Here is an 18,711-nt window from a genome sequence, read left to right as displayed (position 1 = left end):
ACCTGTATAGGTCTATTAGTAAAATCTGTTGACTGAGTAAAATGACAGTTTCTCAGGCTGTACAAAGCCTATTATTTTTTCAGACAAGTACTGAGGGCAGTCATTGATTGATTGGCTGTTGCTTAAATCACAGTAGCCATTTCGTCCCCTTGGAATTATAAAATTTTTGTCAAAATTGAGTTATTCACATATTCATATTCTGTGACAACTTATTTATATTATGTGATGTTTCTTTTTTTAAGTTGTGTACATTTTGGTACTTTTTTTTAGAAAACAATCTACAAAGTCGCACTCTAAATTGGTTCTATAAGGTTCAGCACTTCAAATGCACACACGAGGACCAATCAGGATCAGCGTTCTTTGTCATGCCACCGCGATAGCGGAAGAGAGCCCAGTAAATGCTAAATCGGTGAAGAGAAGACTAAATAATTTCACACAACGTGATGTTTATTAGAAACCTCATGATGGACTGTTTTATGTATGATCTTGTCAATGACAGCAGCCCAAATTCCAGGAATTACAGTCTTTTTGTGTGTTTTACTGTGTCTGATTGCTGAGGAATTATTTTCAGTTAGACACCACACCAACGTTATCCAGCAGTGCTATTAAGAGGATAGGTTCGGGTTTTGTAGTCTATTTGCTTATTTCCAGTCACATCATTGTCATATGAGGGAAAGTTATGTATGTATTAGGTTATGTTTTAACCTTGATCCATCCTGTGTACTTGTACTGAGCTGTATAGCTATAAATCTCTGCCCTATGACATACTGGATTAAAGTGCATACTAGATTAAGTGAGATGAAATGTTAGTTTTTACCAACAATGTAAAATGTGAGTTGTTGCATAGTTTAAATAATTTAAATGTGAAATATTTTTAATTATATATAGTCAGTGAAACATTTTTCAATGTTTATTAAACTTTGTTAAACACCTTTGCTGAAGCATTGCCTGTTTTCTTGCAGTTTTTTAGTCTTAAAATGTCTTAAATTTGACAATATTAAGCCTTAAAGATCAAAGTCAATCATTTAATTGATGGGGTCATAATTACAACAATAAACGTTCAGCCATACTGGTATCTAGAGAGAAAGCCATTTTACCCATCCCACTTTCTGTGGAATAAAGTCCTGTCAGATGTATTACAGTAGCTGCTTTCTCACTAAGGAAACTTAAACTTAAATGGTTCCTGCATTGATGTGTTAAATTACCCACCATATTCTTACCTAAATTCAATCTGCACTGGACAAAAGATTTAGCACTGCCTTTTATGCTTAACTTGAATAAGAAAAAAAATATTCATTTAAAATATGAAATAAATGTCATAAAAACTATTAAATTTAACTTTCTCATGCATGTCAACACATTGTTACAACACTAATTTTGTGTTTTAAAACATAAGTAAACTGTGTTTCTTGAAAATTATTTTATTATTATTATCATCATTCAATACATTTTTGGGCAGATAGAACCTTATAATTCCAAGCGAAAAGTGTTTTTTTTAGAATTAGAAGGTTCTATCTGCGTTTGACCCGTTCCTAAAATCCCCATTTACAAATTTGAGAGGATTTTGATATTGTATATTTAGAAAACATTTAGGGTCCCTGTCATTTTCATGTTTGAAAGAAACTTGTTCCCCATATAGTTTTTGCTATATGAAATGCAAAATCTTTGAAGCTCAATATCTCAAAACTGCTCAGAACGCAGATAGAACCTTATAATTCCAAGGGGACAATTTAGCGCCATATTGTTAACTATCTGCTCACGAAAGACATCATTGGTATGGCATTGACATTCAGCAAATAGATCACATGAAGCACATCAGAAATTAACACATGCTTAATTAAAATAACACTGAGCATGCTATTAAAAATCTTCACTAAATTTGATAAAACCCATGTGAACGCTTTTTTTGCTCACCCAGTTGCTCCACTTCTGCAGTTGCACTGGCAGAAAAATTTCCAGCATTCGCGTGACAGATGTAAACCCCTTGGTCCTCGGTTCTGACACTCTTCAGTCTGAGAGAGAAGTTTCCTTTAGGGATTTCATCAGTGAAGAACTCAACTCTGTCTCTGTATCGCTCATCTACTAGTAGAGTTTTTTTGTTTTCAAAAACCAGGATGTTTTCATCTTCATCAATTTTCCTCCACGAAACCTCTTGAATGTGTTCAGGTGGGATGTGAGAGTCCACAGAGCAGTTCAGAGTGACATCCTCACCCACAGACGCAGATACGGGATGATCTGATCCTAATACACTCAAATGCTCTTGAAGAACAAACAAAATATCAGAACACACAATAAAGTGACATTTATAGCCAAAAATCAGAGATTTTCACTCACCAACTTCTTTAATTTGAACTAGGCTTTCATCAGATTCCTGCTCAGTGTAAACTTTACATCTGTAAAAACCCTTATCTTCAGCTCTCACATTTTCCAGACGGAGGGAGAAGTTTCCATGTATAATTTTATCAGTGAAGAAATGAGCTCTGTCATGATAATCCTGATACTGTGCGTCTGGTCGACTCTCATAATCTTGGTACACATGCACTAGAGTATTGACATCTGTTCGTATCCAAATCACCTTCAGTCCTTTCAAAGGTAAGGGTTCATCAACATAACAGGGCAAAACCACCGAAGATCCCAGACGAACAACCAGAGGACCAGACGGACCTTTCACTAAGAACCCTAAAAAGAAAATAGAAAACAATCAGATGAGAGAGATAGATAAAGGAAAGGTTACATTTGAAGTCCCTGTTCTTTTGATATGTTCCACGATCCATGTTATTGGTCTACCTGTTTTGTTAAAAAAATGTTTCAAGTAGGCCACACACACACACACACACATATACATATATATATATATATATATATATAACGTGAATGGATATGATACTTACCATCACAGATCATAAATAGTGGTGCCAAGAACATGTATTTATGTAGGTGCATTATCATTATCTGCTGTAACTGAAGATCGAAACAGGTTACAGGTGATCGTTATAGGTGTGAAGAAGCAGCCGCACGTCGACCGATCTGCTTTCACTTTCTTTCCAAAAAAAAGTTTTAAAGGAGTTCAATCACTTAACTACGCGGGAGGAGGGACATCGAAAGAGTGTGATGAAATGTGACCATCATAAAACATTAAAACAAACAAGACATGGGCACAGATTTAGCCTCAGAAACTCAGAAAGCTCGTAGACAATGCAACGTCTCAAGCAAAAACATGTTTGCGTAGCTTAAATATGCAGGTATAAGCGGGAAGTCAAAACGTGTGAACCGCCTACTCACCTGTCAATCATACGCAGTGCTGAAGAACTATTTTAATTTGTGCTTTACTTGCTGCTTTAAACCAAAGCCGACCGATATAGAAAGAATTGAAGTAGCGCATTACACGAGACATATCCAGCTGCAGACCCGCAGAAGTTTCAGAACCACAGTTTCAGAACCACAGTTTCAGAACCGCAGCCACAGAACGGAAGTTAGGCGCGGGGCTTAACAGTCATATTTGCGCTACCCATACATGTCATTTTTCTTTTGTTAAATATAAGTTGTTTTTACATGGATTTTGATCGGATCGATGTCTACAATATTTAACAACAATACTTTTAAATAAAGTCACTTTTCTGTTCACATAATATGCATAAGATATCATGATGTACAAAGAGGATTTTTAATTAGGCTACCATGTTAATGGATAATACAAACTATGATTTGTTAGTCCATAAGGCAGGAACTAATTTGTATAAACTGTGAACAAATACTTTTAACCATATAATTTTGAAAATATATTAATAAATGTGTAACCATAGCAAATGTCTCCTTTGACTGTAAGTGATATTATTTTCGTATCATGTTGTGACAAATAGTATTAAGACACGGAGGAATGGGCATTTAATGTCAAAATATAGGCCTTCATGTATTTAATCACTGCAAATCCTTGAACAAGTGAAACATGCATTTAAGCCAATGAGACATTTACAACAGAAGGTGTACGGTGAGTGTGTGATATTTGATGTGGTGAACGAATTTATATTTATATATTTATATTAAGTGTTTATCTGCTATAGGCTATTGAATCTGTTCACGTCTTTCACATTTTATCATTAAAGATTTTTTTTTTTTTTTTTGCATTTGTCAAAGATATTTATCGTGTTAATATTAAATAAATATTAATTAATAAAACTTATTCATTTCGTTTTCAGGGATGAAAAGACAGGGATGGCAGAAATGCCATGATATGGGCTTATATTTTTAAGTGTTTTAAGATGATTATTTGTTGTTTGCTTGTTTTTATTTTATTATGAGCAGTTTAAATATGTTTTAAATCTATTATTTTAGAAATGTTTTTTAAATATTCTATTTTTTTTTTCATACAGAGAAACACACGTTTCACTTGTTCAAGGTTAAAATGGTTATTTTTATTTGACATTAAATAGCCTATGTTACATAATCTAAGAATTATTTGTAATAATTTGAACATGAAGGAAATAATACAATCAAATATACAGTCAAATGGGAAACACTATGTTACACATTTATTAATATATGTTTGAATTAATACAAAAAAAACTTGTATAGTTGTAGCATCGTTGAAGTAAACAGTTAACTAAAGTGTTTGTATCCATTAACATTAAATCTTCTCAAACTCTGTGTCCTTAAGTATTATTTGGAACGTGGAGGAAATAATACTATCACATATAGTCAAATGGGAACACTTTACAACACACATTAATTAATATTTTTTAAAATAAAAACAGCGTATAGTTGTAGCCTATATCCTCGAAGTATAAACTACTGTGTTTGTATCCATTCATTGACATTAAGCATGACCAATAGGCTGTTTAAAAATTTTTGCTCTTTGTACATCATGATATCTTATGCAATTTATGTGAACAGAAAAGTGACTTTATTTAAAAGTATTGTTATTAAATATTGTAGACATCGATCCGATCAAAATCCACGTAAAAACAACTTATATTTAACAAAAGAAAATGACATGTATGGGTAGCATAAATATGACTGTTAAGCCCCGCCCCTAACTTCCGTTCTGTGGCTGCGGTTCTGAAACTGGTGCTGCGGGTCTGCAGTTGGATACTATTGGATTACACTGATAACCTAGCAAACAAATATGTTCTAAGAACATTTTGCTAATGTTCCCAATTAGGAAAAGTTATCTCTAAATCAAAACATCAAGTTTCTGCAAACAGGTTAGAAGCTGAACATTAACAGAACTTTGGCTAACGTTCTGACAAGATTCTCTCAAAATTAATAGAATGTTCGTTCAAAGTTATCTGGGCTGCGTTTCTCAAAAGCATCGTAAGCAGATTGTGGCGCCATGGTCTCTACGATCTTTTGGGAAACGCAGCCCAGATAACTTTGAACGAACATTCTATTAACTTTGAGAGAACCTTGTCAGAACGTTAGCCAAAGTTCTGTGAATGTTCAGCTTGGAACATGCAGAAAGACAGATAAGCCAATATGATTGGAAAATAAACAGAAAAAAAAAATGTAGGCATACATACCGTTAGATTTCACCAAAATTAATGCCACAAAACTGAACGTATAAAGCAACCTCATTTTCAGTTGAAATTAAGTGCATGGATCAGCAGTCTACGTGTATGCTACTCCTTCACTACATTGACATATGAACATGTTGAGACGTTGTTACTGTAAGCGCAAAAGAGTTCTGTTAAACTGTGTAAAAAGTCCAGATAAACAGGTTTTTAAGTCTTGACAAAAGAAGTACTGAGATTTAAACAAAGGTCAAAAGATAACTACGAAGAAGCTCTGTAGAAGTTCTGCAGCTGAAGTTTCATTTTAGTCTCACACCATTCTGGACTTATAAATGTGATAAAATAATTGTGATTTTTGAATTTCAGTTTTTAATAAAAAGGAATGGAATATAGTTAAATAATCAAAACTCATATGAGATATTTCACTAATAACCTACCAAAATCACATTTTAATATTCTCATACTTTTCCATTCACAACTATTGATGAAAAAAAACTATTTTCTATTGTCATGAACTGAGAAATCAGAGCTTTTGACACGTAAAAGAGGTCATCATACAAGAATATCCTGTAAGTAAAAAACAGCTTTTATTGTAACCAAGCCAGTATGACTCATTGTGGAATGTGCCTATCTATGACAGGTGAAACACCGCAGAAGAAATCAACGCCTACTTCATCATTGCAACGTTAGCCACGCCCACTGGTGTGTTAGTGAGATGAGGAGGAGAGGAGAGCCAAAAATAACATTACCTTTATTATTTTCAACAGTGTGAATGTTGAGCATTATTTATTTGTGTTCGGTACATTTCACTGTGGATTCTTTGGTAAATCATTCGCATTTCGGCGCAGGCCTTGCAAACAGACTTTTATGATATGAACTCGACAGTAATGCAACAATATGTAAGTAACTGTGTTCAATTGAATGCCTGATCTGGTATCTTGATTCATACAGTCAAATATTCTTTGTCTGTGTGTCAGTAAATCAAACGAGTGACTAAATGGTAAACTTCACATTGTTTCTCTTAGTAGGATGAAAATAAACTGTTATTTAAACAGTGATTAAATTAAAATGTAAAAAGTGATCAAAGAACGCTCCCTTTACAATCGCTGGAGCTGTCAATCAAACAGCGCAAATTTATCAGCGACTGAGTTCTGGACTCTTGCCAAAACTCAACAAATCTCTTAGTTACAATACGTTTTCACTGTTAGTTATGACGAAAGCAACCGGTAAGAAAAGCATTTTTGCAGCGTGAAGGAATGAATTGAATATTTAAACATCGCTTCTAAGTGCCTCCGCCAAAACCGCATTTCTATATTCTTCAAAAAGTTTACGCTGTATGTCCTACGCCTTCCCTATTCAACTTACGGAATGAACGCAGCGCCAGTTACATTTTTTCCGTAAGTAGAATAGGGAAGGTGTAGGACATACAGCGTAAGCATTTTGGAGAATGCGGAAATGCGGTCTTGACGGAGGCACTTAGAAGGCGAACGTTTGTTTATATAAAACATATACAGTTGTATTTTTTTTAGAAAATGACCGATCGTTTCGCTAGATAAGACCCTTATTCCTCGTCTGGTATCGTTTAAAGCCCTTTGAAGCTGACTGAAACTGTAATTTTGACCTTCAACCGTTTGGAGGCCATTGAAGTCCACTATAAGGAGAATAATCCTGGAATGTGTTCATCAAAAACCTTAATTTCTTTTCGACTGAAGAAAGAAAGACATGGACATCTTGGATGACATGGGGGTGAGTAAATTTATCAGGAAACGTTTATTTGAAAGTGAACTAATCCTTTAAGCTATAAAAAGGGGGAGGAGACTGAAAGAAACTCTGGGTTTACCAAAGAAAACCTACTCCTGACCAGGTCAGGTTCACAGAGTCAGTTACCTCCCTTTCAGAAATGAGCTTTACTTACCCTGCTTTCTCGGGTTTGATATACCTCCCATTTTGAAACGGAAAGCCCAGCGTTTCCCTCATTTCAGGGTTAACAAACTCTGAAATGGGCTTCTGTAATAGTAAAAATAGCCAATCACAGCAGTGGGCGTTTACACTGAAGTCTCACAGCAGACCCTGAAAACAGAGCGTTCAAATCAGAGGGCTAAAATCAGGGTAGCAAAAATGCCTTTTATTTCTAAATTATGACAATTTTTGATGTAAAAAAAACATGCTAACATTATAAGTGCAACCCATGAAAGATAAAACAACTAAACAACGCCGTTCATGACTTCTTAATGGAAACTCTCACTACTTCCCGTTTTATTTTTTACTCTGAGGAAGAAACGCTCTTCTGATGCGTGAACTGGGAGCTGACTACCACGTGCACGTGGACTACACTACCCACAATGACCTATTGTAAACAGGAAGTGCGTCACGGAATTTCAAACCCGTGGAGTTCATACTGAATGATCACAGTGTTTCGGAATTACATAAATAATAGTGGTTTATTGATCATTCTTTCTCTAGAATTAAAGTGACTTTATGTGTCGGTTCTGGTAGCAGATATTCACGATCTTTGACTCCGAGGAACTGATTCAACATAAAGCTCTTCCCGTCCGGAACACAGACAGGATTTCATTTTACACCTGAATCCTCAGATCTGGGTCCTAATAATCATCCATACAGAACCAGAACCAGCAGCAAAAGCGGGTCAACGGCGATCCAGAGCAGGATTTGAACGATGATCCGCTGATCTGGGTCTCAGCGCTCGTGCTTTTGTTGAGGCTGTCCCGGTTTCTATTGGTAACGGGCACGCGCACAGATTTCACCATAAACACTCCGTTTCTCCTGCAGGGAAGCAGATATGGTAAACACCAACTTTCTTACTTATATAAAACACAGTATACACAAAAGTAATAATAAATGCAATATAATACTACAGTACAACGAAACAAACACGTGACGACGGTGGCGTAGTGGTTACAAATCTGGGCTCGTAACAGAGATTGAAGGTTCAAGCCTGGCGTTCATCTATTAATTACTGAACCTGTAATAAGTAAAAAAGTGTGTAAATGAACAGTACTTAATATAATTATTTTGGACAGATTGAAATTAAACGTTGTTGCTATTTATTTCTATGCTATTTTTAATTTATGTATTATAAATTTAGTATTCATTGCAAATCAGTGTTCTAAAACAATTTATACAAGCCTGGTCCATGTGATATTATTCTGTGGTTTAATACAGAACAATAATAAAATGATAGTAATGTAGTATGAAATATCCCTCATCTTCATCTTTTTCAGACTTCAAAACAGAAGAAGGGTCTCAGAGGTGAGTTCAGTTCAGCTCTTGTGTTTGTGTTTCTCTCTTATGTCTAATTATTGTATGAGCTGTAATATATTTTCATCTTTCTCTCAGGATCTATAGATGACGTGTTAGGAGATCTGCTGGGTGATGATGATGATGAAGGTATTATTCACTGATCTAGTCACAGTATTTTCATGGCAGCAGACATGTTTAACCTGTTTTAAAGGCGAGTGTCTTCGGTCCACAGGTCCGGTGAAGGTACGCTCGCCTGGAGCCGTGTCCAGCAGACCCGCGGCCGTCCTCATGTCACGCAGTGGGAAGAGGTCTGTCTGATAATGGTTGATCAGAGGGTGCATTGAGCTTCATTTGAGCTGCAATAACTAATACACAATACAGTTGTTCATCACAAACCATCTAGAATGAACCTCAACAGGCTGACAGATGAACTGAGACACAGATAAAGTCTGTCACCTGTGTAAACGTCACATAAAGCTGCTCTCTTTGTGTTCAGATCACTGCTGGACGATGATTTCTTCAGTAAACTGGCAGAAGAGGCTGAGAGAGATGAGGAGGTGAGACACGAGCTGCTGATCAAACACCTTTAATTACTTCTCATATACAATTAATTTCCATTCAAATTTAATAAAGCACTTTAAAAACTACAGAGTAAAATATAATGCTGTACAATTAAAAGAAACTAAGATAAAACAGGAGGCTACTGTAGTACTGTAGTAATAACTATAAGTTATGCATAATTACATGCAAATAACCCTAAACCAACCCCTAACCCTATAGTAAGTGCATTTAGTTAATTATTATTACTCAGTACTTAAATGTATAATTACACTAACACAGACAACTTAAAATACAGTGTAACCAAAAGTTTTTTTTAGTGCAGAATTCACTGTTCGATGTATTAAAACATGCAATATAAAGAAATAATACAGGCAGCTCATTTCTAGATAAATCAGTAAGATGAAAGTCCAGATTACCTGCAATAAACGTCCACTCAGTGTTTTATTATTAAAGTGTTTATTACAATGGTGAATTTGTTTTTGTTTGTGTATTTTCCATTTTAATTTTTGTTTTGTTTTTTGGTCATTTTTATCAGATTTGTTTGTTAATATGTCTAATGTTGAGGACAGTTACTTTTAAAAAATAATGCGTTACAATATTGTGTTACTCCCTAAAACAGTAACTAATTATGTTTGTTTCTGAAACACGCCTTTGATTACACGAGAGATTATATGTTTCAGTAAGTTGTACTGTGTCTTTCAACATACCTTTGAATGTTCATTCATGTTTATTCTGTAACTAGTATTCACGAGGAAGAGATGATCGTGATCACTCACGCTCCGCACTGTTGCTTGTGGCGCCTATAGAGAGATCTGTCACGCCACATTAAAGAGCATCAAAACGGCATTTTCTGTTTGAATTTCATGATAAAATGGATAGAATTTGAAAGATGACACTTTGTTTCTTATCAAAATTAACAAAACTGAAGTGTTCCCAAACAGGAGACCTTAAAGTTGCAATGTAATGCATTCCTGTACCAAAACGGTTCGGTACAAATACATGTACCGTTACACCCCTAGTTACGATATTGTGTTATTCCCTAAAAAAAGTAACTAATTACATTACTTAGTTACTTTTAATAGAAATGAATGCGTAAACAATATTGTTTAATTTTTATTTCAGTTTTGGTTATTTTAGTACTTCAAGTTAAACTAAACGAAAATGAGAAATTTAGCCTTGGAAACTAAAATAAAATAAGTTTGTTAAAAATATTTAAGATAGGGTAACAAACATGTTTTTTTATGGTTTTAGTATTAAAGCTAAACTTTTAGTTTAAATTTTTTTAGTGATTCTGTGTGTTTTTGTCATTTTTATCAGATTTGTTTTAATATGTTAATAAATATAGTAAAATATTAAATAATAAAATAGTTTTAATATTAAAGTTAAACTTTTAGTTAAAAGTTGAAGTATTTTCCATTTTTGTTGTTGTTGTTTTTTTTGTCATTTTTATTAGATTTGTTTTTTAATATGTCTAGTGTCGGGGAAAGTTACTTTTAAAACAATATCCCATTACTCCCTAAAAAAAGTAACTAATTACGTTACTTAGTTTCTTTTTATGGAAAGTAATGCGTAACTATTTCTATTAATTTTTATTTTAGTACTATTTAGTTAAACTAAACGAAAATGAGAAATTTTGCCTTGGAAACTAAAATAAAATAAGTTTGTAAAAAATTATTTCAGTTTATTTTATTTCAAATAATGAACGTTTTTTATGGTTTTAATATTGAAGTTAAAATTTTAGTTAAGTTATTTTCCATTTTTATTTTAAAGAATTAGTGATTTTGTTGTGTGTTATTGTCAGAGTCTAATAAAATGTTTTGTTATATGTCTATCATTTTATTTATTTTTATTTGTTTTAGTTATTTTAGTACTTTAAGTTAAACTAAACAATAATGAGAAATATTGCTTTGGAAACTGAAATAAAATAAGTTTGTTAAGTTATTTTGAAGTGATGAAAATGTTTATTTTTAAGGTTTTAATATTAGTTAATAACCCTGCGTCTACTAAACCGGAAAAGAGCACCTAAACTCTACTGTCTCTTCTATAAAGACTCTTGATTCCTTCTATTTGACATTTATGTGTGAATTTGTGTCTCAGGGCTCTGATGTTTCTGAGGCTGATCCTGCCGCTCTGCTGGACAGCATGAAGGTAAACCAAGCTGCTGCTTCCTGATTGGCTGAAATATGAGCTGTGACATCATCAAACGTATGGCATCATTCCGGTTTTGTTCATTCCAGAACATAGATGACATGGATGCGGATCTGTTCAGCTCAAAGAAGAAGCCGAGTTCAGCTCCAGTTCAGAGGAAAGAAGTTAAAGGAGGAGCGTCTAAAGCAGGAGACAAGAGCAAAACCACAGGTACATTTCTCTACAGTGAGATTTTAACTTTGACTCTTAGAGCACTGTTTATAAAGTGTTTAATGTGTTTTTACAGAAGTGAAAAAGCCCAGTTCTGCTCCAGCCTCCACAGCGAGAGCTTACAAGAAGTTCAGCTTTCTGGGTAAGAGCAAAACCATGATTTCTGTCTGACAGCGTCAAATGGCTTCATGAGGGTTTTGATTTTCTCCATTTACTCCACTTTCATGCTGCATGTGGTTCAGATGATGAAGGTGGGGGTGTTGATCCACCTCCTCCTGATGAAGGTATCACAACAACGCTTTTACACAAACCTCTGTGAGATAAACAACTGAAAACCCTGTTCTTCATGTATCACAGATAACGTTGATGATTCGTTAGATGATCTATTGGGCGATCTAGAACACAAGCAGAAGACAATGAAGAAAACCGAACGGCCGCGCTCTTCCTCACCTGCCGTTCCTCAGAAAACAGAGACAGGTGAGAGCGGTGACGTCTCACACATCTGAGCGTCACACGACTGACTGTGACCGCTGACGTCTCTTTCTGTTCCTCAGCGTCTCCAGCAGCTGCCGTGAGGAAGAGGGACGATCTGACGTTTGATGATGAAGATGATCTGATGGACGCTCTGGGCTTCGGAGAAACAAACAAAACACATGGAAATGGACTGACACTGAAAAAAGAGAGGTAATGTCTGAATCCTGTGAGTTTTTCCTCCAGAGGTTTGGATGTAATCACTAAAAAGTAAAGCCACTGGGGGCAATCTTAAAGCATCAACCCTGTTAGATTAAGTAAATAATAACAAATTATTCATTAATCATCAATATTAAATAGCTTTCTATTATATATAATCTAAAAACAATCAGAAACCATTTCAGGTTCATTCAATAATAAGGGCTGCTTTTTCCATTCCTTTAGTACATTTCTAAATGTTTGGATTTTATATATATATATATATATATATATATATACACATATATATATATATATATATATATATATATATATATATATATATATGTTTATATATATATATATATGTTTATATATATATATATATATATATATAAAACAGAAAAGTATTTAATACTTCTTATACTAATAATAATAATGTTGTTGTTATTATTATCACTATTAATTATGTTTCTGTTATATATAATCCAAAGAATCAAAAAATTATTAACATTAGATCATTATTTACTTATTTTATGTTTTATTATTTATTTTATGTTTTATTTTATATTTTTTATTTTATACAGTATCTATATATACTCAGTTTGGAGGCAAAATGTTATATGCCATTATATATTAATTAATATATTATCAATTTATTAACATTTAAAGACAATACTACTTCATTTTTCATCACTACTACTGCTACTACTTCTAATGATAATACATTATTTACTTATTCTATGGTATTATTTATAGAGAACTCTGATATTTGTAGTGTGGGTGAATTGAGAAGGAAGCGGTTGTGATTTCTGTGTCTCTGTCCTCATCAGTGATCCTCCTCTGAGAGCTCGCACCAAACTGGATGAGATCTTGGGCCGAGGGACGTCTCCTCGTCTGCTGGAGAGACCCGTGACGGGAGAGAAGAAAGAGACGCCACAGACGGAGAAACCGCTAGAGAAGAGCTCAGTCGGAAGAGGTGACGGCTGACACGATCTCAACTGATGCTAACTTACCAGAGCAGATAACTATAAACGGCACAGATCACTCACTTAAGTGCCAGTCGAGAGAGAATGATTTAATGATACACAATAATTGCAATTTCATATAGATTATATCACAGCTAATGTATACATGAATGCAATACAAGTCACTTTGCATAAAAGCATCTGCCAAATGCATAAATGCAGAAGTAAGTATCCAAAAGACATGGAAATCAATAAACAAGCACTAACCATTGGTCCTGCTGTCTGAAGCCTCTCTGATGGATGAGGAGGACTTCACGTTCGGCTCTTATCAGCCCACGATGGGTTCGACTCCAGAGGGCCGTCAGTCCCGGAGGCAATCTGTCAGGTGAGTCAACACACAAATGTTACAACATGACTACTAACTAGCAGGTCACCTACGTGACAGACTGCAGAAAGTGAGGTTCTTACTCAGTATTTTTGTCTTGTTTTACAGTACAATTATCTAAACATTCTTAAATAAAGAGATGCAAAGATAAGAAGTCTTTTTTTCTGAGAAACTGATCAAAATGAAGGGAGTTTATGCTTCGTAAGTCAGAAAAATCAACCTGTTTTCCCTTTGAAAAAAGTGTATTTTTCTGACCCCAATGGCAGGGGATTTTTCTTGTAAATACATCTTGATTTGTTTAGATATTTGTACTGGGGAAAAAAGACAAAAATACTTGGACTTTAACAAAACTATGGAAGCAATTCTGAGGAAAAAAAGTCCGAATTGCGAGATAAAAAGTCACAATTACACCTTTTTTATTTTTTATTCAGTGGTGGAAACAAGCTTCCATACAAATCACAAAAATATTCAAATACAAAAAACAAATATCAATAATGTTGCTGGTAGAACAACTTTGTTGATTCATTTTATTTGTATAAATCAGTTTCATTGCTCTGTGTATCATGTCAGATTCTCAACTGAAGACGTGAGCGTTCACTCGCCTGAACACAAACCCAAACCCTCCACACGCGCCACCCGGCCCAGATCAGACTGGCTCGGCCTGAAGCAGGAGGAGGAGGAGGAAAAGATGAAGGAGGAACCCAAACAACCTGCTCCAGAGATCCTGAAGCCTCCAGCATCTCCCTCCTTAACAGCCCGGAAAGAGACGCCCACAGATCCGCCGGCCGCACCCTCATCTCCTAAAACTGTCTCGAGACCGGTGAAGAGAGACGAGGACGAGGACTGGCTCACTGGAGCGCTCAGTCGCAGGAAAACACAGTTAGTGAGCCAATCAGAGGAGAGAGAGAGGAAACAGGAAGTTTCATCAGGTCCAGTAGAGGAAGTGGACGTGTTTCTCAGGTAAAGGTTTGTGATTGAATGTTGGGTTGGACTAGATCAAGATGCAGAGATTTGCTCTAATGTGTGATGTGTTTGCAGCTCTAAATCAAATGTCTCTTCAGCCCCACGAAAACGACCGGACGAGCCTCCTGTCCCAAACACAGAGCCCAGGTACAGTCAATACAAACAGTGCTGTAATGCTGTGGTGTCCTGTGATTTATGTTGCACTAAATGGAGTGTGTATGTGTTTTCCAGCAGAGAGTCCTCTGGCATCTCCATCCAACACAACACAAGCACAGAAACGCAACATAAACCTGGTACAGTCAAACTCTGCACACTATAAAACATTGTTAAAGGGGACTATTATGCAAAATTCTCTAAAGTGTTTGAACACAGACGGGATATGTTGAGCTGAAACTTCACAGACACATTCTGGAGAAAAACAGACTTATATTACATCTTGTAAAAAGAGGCATAATACATAATATGTCTAGACAAGTCATGGAATTTTTAGAGTGAATATAAATGTTAGAGGTTTTGCTCAACTCATTAGCTAGAAATTGCTCTTTTTACTTCTAAAGCTTTAACATGATTATCCAATAAAATCTATTAAAAAAACTATAAAATACAATTCCTTATCCAATTATTACAAACATTAGGTAAAGAAATTGGTGCAAAAGATGCAAATAGGCTGAATCTAGAACTTTAGTGGTATTTTCTTACCTGATTATTTGAATGTTTCAATTAATTTCAGCTGACTCTGATTTCTAAGGTTAGTTGTGTTCCTGTTACTAAAGTCCCTTTCAGTAAACACCCTTCAAACAACCCTAGAAAACACAACTCAAAACAAGTAAAAAAAAAAATTAGCTAACTACTAAAAATAAATTAAGATATTTCTTATTTTAATTACATTGTTGTCTTTGAAGAAGCAGGATGTCTCAAAAAAACTGAAATTTATGAGGAAACCTCATTGATTTCTAGAACTGATGAAAGTCTTGGAAATGTATCAAATCATATAACCCAGTAGTCATTTTTATAATCAGTATACATTTTTCTAGTTATGTCAAGATCTAAAATATTTTATTGGGTGGAAATTGAGTAAAAAAAAATCCTTATCCAGAAAATCAGAAATGACTGCAAAAGTCATGGCACCTTTTGGAGTCAAAACGTTTGAGAAGCTCTGATCTAGAGGAACCGTCATAAATGTTCACAGTTCACAAACTCTTCTGTGAATGTGCCAGTTTTTCTTACAAAAAAATGTGAAAAAGTCATGGAAAATCATTGGTTAAAGGTGCTGTATGTAAGTTTTTGACTGTACTAAAGCATAAAAATACCATAATATGTTCGTAGATATTTATTAAACATGCTGAGTTCACATATTCGTTTATCTGAAAACCATTGCTACAGCCAGTTATTTTACTTTGAAATTTGCGTTGCGTGTCGGAATTTCTGTTTTTGTTTCGGTCTGTGTAAGACCGCACATTGCCAATTTACCCAATAGTATTTCGCCACCCCGGGTTGCCCGTCGGCGGAAAACACATGCAGCGAATTGCAGCCAATTGAGCTCGCTCCTGTTGCGAGTCTTCAAACTGGCAACCCGCGAGAGCATTGAGCCTAAAGAGGATGGGGCGGGGCGAACAATATTTTGAATTTGGACTGCAGTACCCATTTCAACCACTAGTTGTCATTCTTACATAGAGCACCTTTAAAAGACGTGAGAAGCCTGGTTATAAATTTCAACAGGTATTTTCTTACCTGCATGTGACATGTAGGCAATAATTCAATTCAACATAATAAAGATCTTCTTCATCTCCTAGTTAAGTTAGTTCCCTCTAATTACACACTATTTTAACATCTGTCACCCGTCAAACACCTTAAAACAACCCTATGATCCTATACACAATATCCTTTCAACATGTTCTCACTGTAGTGACCCAGTCATCTGCTTAGAAAATTAGTGTACGTCAAGCCCTGTTTTAGGACATCTCTGACACCCCTGATTCCCCTCCACCCCCTCTTCACCACTTCTGTCCCGTTTCAGGACTCGATCAGATCCTCTCGTCACAGTCCAGAGAGTCACGGCCCGTTAACACAACCAGCAGCGCACAACACACCGCACATGCTCAGGACCCCAGAACAGCCTCAGGACGGGACGGCCCGACAGAGATGTCCCCCTCCAACCCCGTCCACGGGTGGCCTGTGCCCACTATAGCGCCCCCTGCAGCGCGGTGTAGGTGCTGCTAGTGTAGAGCAGGAGTTTATCATGACCGCTATTATATAAACCTCACGAAAACACAATTCACCCAAAAATATAAATAAATAAAATAGGGAATTATTCTGCATGAAGGAAAAAAGCATATTGCCATTGTGATATTTTTGCATTTAAACTCCAAATTCTCTTATTTTAAATTTACTGTAAAAATTAATTACAAGAATTACAAAAAAATGAATACAATAATTTTTTTCATAAATGAAACCCAACAAATTAATATTCAATATTAATTAAATAGTTTTATAATAAATTTAAATAATAATAATAAATATTATGTATGATGTCTTCTGTATTACATAATGAATTACAAAAGTGAATATGATTTAATTAATCAAATTGTTTTATATTAATTTATTAAAATTAAAAATAAAACAATATAAAAATTATTAAAATTATTAATAAATATTCCCATGATGTATGATGTGTCTTCTGTATTACTGTAAAAATGAAACATTTACAAAATAAAATACAAAAGTGAAAGATTTTTAAAATGAAAATCAACAAATAATATTTAAATTCAACCAATGATTAATTTATTTAAATACTTGCATTAAAATTTAAATAATTTATTATTAAATATTACTATGACGTATGTGTGTGTGTGTTATTAAACAAATTCAGTGAAATAACAGCAATAATAATAATGTGTATTATTAAAATATTATCATGACGTAAATATTTTGTTTACATTTCAGTAATGATGTATTAACATATTAAAAACATTAAACATGTTTTCAAATTACATAAATAAGAATTAAGGGATCTGCTCTTAATTTTCATGAAAATACATGTTAATGTAAAACATTATTGGTGCTGAATGTTTATGATGTGTTTGTGTTTTTAAACCGCTGTTGTTTCAGTGTTCCCACCAGCGGAGGGCGCTGTACCTGTGACACAAACACACACACCTCTGCCTGCAGACAGTCTACAGCAGCTGCTCATACAGCAACAGGTCACACACACACACACACACATTTACAACACATAACATGCTCTGATGTGGATTCATATTCAGTAAACTTATGAAGGGATTGTGTGTGTGTGTGTGTGTGTATGTGCGCAGTTGGCTCAGTCTCATCTGTGGGGTTTGAGCAGCTCTCTGGACGTGAACGCACTCAGACACAGAACAGACACGGACCATCAGCACGCAGACGTGACGTCACTGCAGAAGCGCATTATTCAGCTGGAGGCACAGGTACAAACACACACATTAAAGCAATAAACACCAGCAGACGCTTTACACTGCATTAACAGTGCCTAAAGCAGCCTTAACTGTGGTAAACATCACCGTCAGGCGCTTCCAAACTTGAGTTCATGAGGGAAATACAGGGGGTTGGGAATGAATGAAAAGTTAACAACTACTTAAATCATTAAAAACAATTAAAATTAAATTAATTGACATCAGAGAACATGTGAATGTGTTGTTAAATTATTAAAATATAAACTTCAAATCTCATGGAGGCTTCAAGTAAATATTTTAGTTCGAAGGGGTTCATCTGACTAAAATATTTGTGAATCCCTGATATAACTGAAGCTAAATAACGTCAAACTAATACATTGAACTGATGTGAATTGAACACATCTCATCCAATCAGAACGCAACACAGAATTACCTCAGACATGTGGTAGTAAGTGAGCCTTCATGTGTGTGTGTACAGGTGAGGAGTTTACAGCTGGAGAGAGATCAGAATCACATGCTGTTAGAGAGCGTTCAGCAGAGACACAAACAGGACACTGAGCTCATGGAGAACATGCACAGGTAACACACACACACACACTGAGTTAAAACAG

At 35.1% G+C, this 18,711-nt stretch overlaps 2 protein-coding genes across 33 annotated transcripts in view; one reads left to right on the top strand and one right to left on the bottom strand.

Moving 5' to 3' along the window:
* Nucleotides 1–7,536, bottom strand: part of LOC127509904 (uncharacterized) — a 107,198-nt gene extending 99,662 nt beyond the window's left edge. For 2 of the 5 annotated variants that reach the window (XR_007929392.1, XM_051889225.1), the window contains exons 1-3: nt 2,892–3,262; nt 2,335–2,679; nt 1,915–2,259 (exon numbers count right to left, since the gene is read on the bottom strand). Coding sequence is in view for 4 of the 5 variants with exons in the window: in XM_051889225.1 (XP_051745185.1) it covers nt 1,915–2,259; nt 2,335–2,679; nt 2,892–2,949 (748 nt within the window). In the remaining variant the exon portion in view is untranslated. Of the gene's footprint in view, nt 1–1,914; nt 2,260–2,334; nt 2,680–2,891; nt 3,268–5,516; nt 5,919–7,422 lie in introns of those variants that run through there. The other 3 variants (XM_051889229.1, XM_051889227.1, XM_051889228.1) reach the window with 3 other exon arrangements.
* The window catches only part of LOC127509861 (fas-binding factor 1 homolog), a 78,552-nt gene that overhangs the window by 49,407 nt on the left and 10,434 nt on the right, over nt 1–18,711 (top strand). For 4 of the 28 annotated variants that reach the window (XM_051889036.1, XM_051889028.1, XM_051889029.1 and 1 more), the window contains 3 exons: nt 17,781–17,872; nt 17,984–18,115; nt 18,579–18,679. In XM_051889036.1, coding sequence (XP_051744996.1) covers nt 17,781–17,872; nt 17,984–18,115; nt 18,579–18,679 — 325 coding nt within the window. Of the gene's footprint in view, nt 1–7,893; nt 8,311–8,749; nt 8,778–8,864; nt 8,916–9,000; nt 9,077–9,264; nt 9,326–11,426; nt 11,478–11,566; nt 11,688–11,763; nt 11,830–11,929; nt 11,972–12,044; nt 12,165–12,241; nt 12,372–13,189; nt 13,336–13,612; nt 13,710–14,279; nt 14,670–14,747; nt 14,820–14,903; nt 14,966–16,689; nt 16,879–17,780; nt 17,873–17,983; nt 18,116–18,578; nt 18,680–18,711 lie in introns of those variants that run through there. The other 24 variants (XM_051889037.1, XM_051889032.1, XM_051889023.1 and 21 more) reach the window with 20 other exon arrangements.

Source organism: Ctenopharyngodon idella, chromosome 3 (assembly GCF_019924925.1).
Source record: "Ctenopharyngodon idella isolate HZGC_01 chromosome 3, HZGC01, whole genome shotgun sequence".
Taxonomy (NCBI): Eukaryota; Metazoa; Chordata; class Actinopteri; order Cypriniformes; family Xenocyprididae; genus Ctenopharyngodon; species Ctenopharyngodon idella.
Note: the sequence above shows the minus strand (reverse complement) of the source record. Positions and strands in the feature narration are given on the sequence as shown.